This window comes from Rutidosis leptorrhynchoides, chromosome 4 (assembly GCF_046630445.1).
Source record: "Rutidosis leptorrhynchoides isolate AG116_Rl617_1_P2 chromosome 4, CSIRO_AGI_Rlap_v1, whole genome shotgun sequence".
NCBI classification, from domain to species: domain Eukaryota; kingdom Viridiplantae; phylum Streptophyta; class Magnoliopsida; order Asterales; family Asteraceae; genus Rutidosis; species Rutidosis leptorrhynchoides.
In genome coordinates, this window is record NC_092336.1 from 413,035,361 (window position 1) to 413,041,955 (window position 6,595).

Below are 6,595 nucleotides of genomic sequence, written 5' to 3' on the forward strand. Positions count from 1 at the left end.
GGATGTTTTACCTCTTTGTTTGATCCTTTCCACAAGAGGTATATATATTTCGTCTATTTCATGTCCGGTTTGTCAACAAGGGGTCGAACATCAAACTCATTTGTTTTTTGAATGTGAGGTTGCCATGGAAACATGGAGATTGGTTCGTGTGAGGATCGACAACAACATGCCTTTATTTCATTCTTGGGACGATGTTGAAATTTGGATTGATGGTTTACAGAATGCTTCAAATGTATTGATGCGGTTTAACGTGATTGAATTTATGGGTCCTGTGGCGATTCAGAAATGACGTGGCATATAACGATATCATAAATCATAGGAGTAGTATTTTCAATGTAATTAGAATTTTTTAATTTCGTTGGCTTAAAAACCGAGGCAAGTAATTTCGAATTAGAATACTTGGCTTCAAAAGCAGTTGTAAATTTTTTCTCCCTTAACGCCTTGCTAGGGAGCGTTATTTAATATATTGCCTTTGCCGTTAAAAAAAATGAAAAAATCTTTACTTTTAGGTGAAGTTCATATTGGATTTGGATATATATATATATATATATATATATATATATATATATAGTGGTAGGATCAAGAGGGAAGTAACCATTCGGGGGGAAGCGGGGGGAAGCAAAAACTTTTTTTTTTCGTTTTTTGAAAAAACTTTGTTCACGAACATTATAGATGAGATGAAAATATGAACATTTAGTAGAGACACTTTGTGATAAATGTTTTTATTTTGGCGGAAAAACGCTCGAAGAAGTAATATATAACAATTATCGTGTTTTTCGAGCGTATTTTGAGATTTTAACTATTGGGGTTTAGATATTAGGGTTTATAGGGTTTAGATATTAGGGTTTAGAAATTTAGGGTTTAGGGTTTAGATTTAGGATTTAGATTGAGTTTTTAACACGAACGGTTTAGGGTTTAGGGTTTAGGGTTTAGTGTTTGGTGTTTGGTGTTTTGGGTTTATTCCATAAACCCAAAACACCAAACCCTAAACCCTAAACCCTAAACTCTAAATCGGGCTAAATTTTACTTCACAAAACATGAAAAAAAACGTTCACATTCTTCACGAACAATATTATCTTGAATGTTATTTTTGTTGATCGTTTTCCCGCCTAAATAATAACATTCATTACGAAGTGTCTCTTCTAAATGTTCATATTTTTGTGTGATCTTGATGCCGGAAAAAAAAATTCAAAAAAAAAGGAAAAAAAATTTTGCTTCCCCCCGCTTCCCCCCGATTGGTTACTTCCCCATTGATCCTGCCCCTATATATATATATATATATATATATATATATATATATATATATATATATATATATATATATATATATATATATATATATATATATATATATATATATATCCAATATGAACTTCACCTAAAAGTAAAGATTTTCACATTTTTTTTTACTTAGACCATTTATTTATTCAATCATTAAGAACACTTCCAACAGAGTGTCAGGTCGATTTCGCCAGATGAGTTGGCACAAATCTAATGCCGGTAAATCCTCTAACGCAGCATTACTGGAAACGCAGACCGAGCGCTAGTCGAAAACCTGACGGAGAAGGAGATGAGCGTGAAGGAGATGTGAAATCCTACGATTGGCTGATGCTTGTTGACCTTGTTTTATTTTTATTTATTTTTATTTTTTTGCTATTTTTTCTTCTCTTTTACTGGCTTCAAATAAAAATGGTGGCTACTCAACTTTGAAAAAGAAGCAGCAGCGATGATATACGCAGTATATTTTTAGTTTAAAAAGAAATCTATTATCCATTATTTAATTTATATGTTGCTTTCGGCTAATACATATTAACCCATTTTTTTCTTCACATTATTTTGATTTAGTAATATTTTAAATATAACAATTATATAAATTTGAATTTATAAGTTTATTTTTAAATTATCAGTAATAATGTATTAATTTAATATAATAAAATGTAAAAACTAAAAAAATGGTCGACCTTATACAAAACTGACAAAAAAATGACATTTTGAATTATTGAGTGTTAAACACTGACATTGTCATGTAACAGACAGATTTTACTTTTTGGCCTAAAATTGCATAAATTACCTACAGTTGGAAATGGACTAAGATAATCGCATGGAATATTGAAAAATAAAAAAAAAAATTGTTACCAGCAATTAATATAGCCAATATGAACAATTTTATTTACTTAAGGGGTTTAGTTGGCTGAGTATCGATATTGGAGCAGGGGAAATCTAGTTGTTTAGTTGACTATATTAGCTAATAAAAAATTATTATTTAATTGACTACTTACTTTTATCTTTTATAAAATTAAAATTATAAAAGCATATATGTAACAAAATATTTAAAGCAACAATTCTTGATTTCTTCATCAACTTCACTATACGTACCGTCTTCACTCATTGTTAAACCAACTCTGCATTCATTTAAATCATCTCTCTCTATATATATATATATCCTCTTTCATTCATTTTCCTCATCACCTTTCAAATCTCAACCTTGTACTCAAACTCTCTTTCATCCCGTTTTCCGCCCTCATTTTCAATCTCTTTCTTGCTCTAAAATGGAAGGCGAGTCAACCGCAGTTAACATTACAGAAACACCAAAAGAAAGGAAAGGAAAGGCGCCACTTTTGTCCGCACCACCGGCCTCAAGTGCTGTCAAACCATTGGTTCATAAGGCTCCAAAAGGAGGGTACAAAAGAGGGCTTGCCATATTTGATGTGATTCTAAGGCTAGCCGGCATTGCTGCTGCTTTAGGAGCCGCTATAGCCATGGGTTCCACCGAACAAACGCTCCCTTTCTTCACTCAGTTCTTTCAATTCAAAGCGCAATTCGATGATCTACCAGCCTTTACGTAAGTCAGATTTGTACGTGGAGTTTAACTATGATTATGATTCAAGATTAATACTAACATGTAGTATGACAGGTTTTTTGTGGTCGCTAACGCCATTACAGCAGCGTATCTAGCCCTCTCGATCCCTATATCTATCGTATGCGTTATTCGCCCGCATTTGGTGGCCCCAAGAGTCCTCCTCATCTTCCTTGACACAGTAAATAGAAAGCTTTTATATTCTGGTCACATTATTTTGTAAAAGTTTTTCACATCTTCTTGATCAATTACTCATCTAGCTCAACTACTGCTTTACATGATCAAAGCTAGCATATGATTTGTAAAATTTTTTTATTAAAATTTTAAAAACAAAATGTATATATATGTGGAAGTGTTAATTAAAATTGCCCTCATCATATATAAAGGACATAAATCACATTTTTAAATCTCTGTTAATATAGATTCTATAATAGCTTCATTTTAGTTTTTACATTTTGTATTACATGTTTTAGTCAAAAATAAAATAAAATTGAAGTAGTTATAACCTTTATGGTTTCAAACTTTCAATGTAGGTTGCGGTTGCCTTGACAACAGCGGCAGCTGGTGGGGCGGCATCCATAGTGTATTTGGCTCATAACGGAAACCAGGATGCAAACTGGCCGGCAATTTGTCAACAATTCAACAATTTCTGTCAAGAAACAAGCGGAGCAGTGGTGGCATCTTTTCTAGCAGTCGTTGTTCTTTTATGTTTGGTCATGTTGTCTGCATTCGCTCTTTAATTACAAGCATGATCTTTTTTCACGGTTGTTTAGTTTTCATTTTCCAAACTTGTAATTTGACATTTATCGATATGAAGTGTGAATTGATATATTTGATATAAATGTAAATTAAAGCTGTTTTGTGTTTGTTCATAACACCAGAGTCTAAATCTTCGATGTCCTAAGATTAAACAAATTTTTAATAATGAGCGTAAGGTGTTAGGATTTTGTGATAATCGCTAATTATTAAAACTCACCGAATTGAACAACAAACGAATAAACACAATGCACAAACAAAAAACGTAAATAACACGAGAGTTTAATGTGGTTATGTCTAATCTTGTGATTTCTTTAGTTCACGGTCAACTAGAGAAAGTTTTCTTATTAAATTTTTGTGGGAGCATAGATGTGGCGCCCCGTACAAAACTATCGTGTACGGTTCATCAACAACAGGATCATTACAAGGTCAAACACTACATGCTGTTTGAAAACCAGTTTTGCATTCATAAAAAGATAGCGTTTTACAAAAAATAATGTGCTTCCTATGAATAGAAGCGTTAACATAAGTATGTGCCCCAAAGGTCGTTACAAAGTCATTGTTTGGAAATAACATAAGTTACGAATGCAAAAGAAAAGTTCCATGATTGAGACATCTCTAAGTAATGCAACGGAAATCTAACACAGCAGGTCTATAACAGCAAGTCTATAACACCAAGACAGCAATTCTAACAGCGGAAGCAACATCGTCTAAGCACCTGAGAAATACACGCTTAAAAGTCAACACGAATGTTGGTGAGCTATAGTTTGTAATCGGTAAAGTAATGTAGACCACGAGATTTCAGTGCTTCAATCAGCAGTTTAAATCAGTATGAAAAGTATATGCTTAACCGTGGGCACCCGGTAACTAGACTTAACGTATATATATATCCCCCTAAAAGTGCACTTGGCGAGTGCGTTTGTCCTCGAAGTATTAAACACCCGTTGAATGCTAGCGCGACTAGCCCGAGTGGGGTTGTCAAACCCTATGGATCCATATCTAAGATTCGCGTTCACGGTTAGGAAACCAATGATTAAACGTTACCGAGCTAAGGGGAATCTTTGTGTCGTTATATCACCCACACATATGTAAAGTTTAAGTACTCGTGTCTAGTATGTAAAACGTAAAAAGCGCATGTATTCTCAGTCCCAAAAATAGTAAAAAGTAGTAAAGGGATGCTATAACTCACAGTGAATAAGCAGTAAAAGTCGATATGAAACGTATGCAGGTAGTAAGTCGGTCCGAAAGGTCGTCAACCTAAGTCAAAGGTCACTAGGTCAGTATGTTGTCCCAATAAGTGTAAATGTGAATAAATTAAGTTTAAGTGTCATCATCAACATCATCATTATCATCATCATTCATCAACACTAAGGTAAGTTTAACAAGAATAGAGATTAAAACAAAAGGCTGACTTCGGACAGCTATTACGACCTCTATACAAATCGAAAAGACGCGTAGTCAGTGTCCATGGCTCCGTATGTGAGTCCTCTAACTGCTTACCATTTTTCAGAACCTAAATCGTCTTCATTTCACCGTGGCGACGGTTTAAGTGCGAGTAGGTCAGAAATTTCAGCACAACGTTACAAAGGCATAGTGACTTTCGGAAGGCTATAAATCCTAAACCGTATATCGGATTAAGTCGAGGCCTAAACGGAAAGTCATCTACTCGAAAAGAACTATCCGAAAATCAATTTTCTAGAAGTCCAGAAGTCTGATCAGACCCCAAAAAACAGTAAACAAGTGCTCCGGTGAGATTCTTGGTGCTTGATGCTCATCACGGTTCTCATCCTTGATGCTTGTAAGCTTCAAGTGTACAACTCTTTGATGTTTTAGCATCAATTTGACCAAGGTTCAACCATCAATACACAACTAAGAGTAAAATCTATCATTCTACAAGTTTTGAACATCAAGATTGCCTCTTTATTGCATAAATCCAATAAAACTTCAACCTTTGTCCATTTTACACAAGTTTATGCATCTCCATCATATGTGATGATGAAGACTTGATCTTTATCATCACAACAAACACAAAAAGGTTCCAAGTAAGTGAGATCTACAATAATAACTTAGATCTCAAGTATTAAGAAAACCCTAAGCTAGAAAGCTTAGATTTTTACAAGATTAATGAGACCATAAGCTAGAAAGCTAAGATCTTTAACAAAATAATGAAAGTAATGAGACCATAAGCTAAAAATCTAAGATCTTTAACAAAATAATAAAACCCTAAGCTAGAAAGCTTGGATCTTTAGTGTTCTTGAAGATCTTGAAGCATAAAGCTTGGATCTTTAAGATACATGAAGATCATAAACACAAGTTTTGATCTTTATAACAAAACAAAGAAATTTCAAGCTAGATCTAACAAGTAAATGAAGATTCCAAGCTAGAAAGCTTGAATCTTTCATGTTCTTGAAGGATTCAAACCCAAGTTTGAATCTACAAGATATAACAAGATCTAAAGCTCAAATCTAGATCCAATAAATGATGATGACGATGATGTCGTGTAGATGAAGGGAAGAAGAAGATAAAGAAAATTTAAAACTTACACTTTTTAGAGTGAGAAAGACTAGAAAGAGAATTAGAGAGTAAGTGTGTGTAATTTGTAAATGAAATCAAGTGTGAAATGAATAGGATAAGCTTGGTATTTATAGGAGGTGAGGGTGTGTGGAGGGTATGGTGATCGTGGGTTTAGTGGGGGGACAAGGGGGACACCTTTGCTTTTTGGTTAATGGTTGTCTAAAGTTGGTGCTTATGTTAGGATCTCATGCAACATTTAGGATAATGCTTAACAAAAATGCTAGTATGTTCCCTCTAATAAATGGGCATTTGTCTTTCATTATTATGGGTCACTAACTTATTATAATTGGGCTAATTTAAATAGTCCACTAGCTAGTGTAGAGTGGGCTAAAGTCCAACAAGGTAGAAAGTCCAACAATACCAACTAGTGTGCTCTAGTAAATTACTAAGCGTAATTAAGCATCCAAA

The 6,595-nt window shown here is 33.9% G+C and overlaps 1 protein-coding gene across 1 annotated transcript; it reads left to right on the forward strand.

Annotated features, from left to right (window-relative positions):
* Window positions 1-2,549: 2,549 nt before the first annotated feature.
* LOC139844630 (casparian strip membrane protein 1) lies at window positions 2,550-3,597 on the forward strand. Its single transcript, XM_071834864.1, has 3 exons — window positions 2,550-2,842; window positions 2,915-3,038; window positions 3,391-3,597. Exons 1-3 carry the CDS (start codon window positions 2,550-2,552, stop codon window positions 3,595-3,597), a joined length of 624 nt encoding a protein of 207 aa, XP_071690965.1.
* The last annotated feature ends 2,998 nt before the right edge of the window (window positions 3,598-6,595 follow it).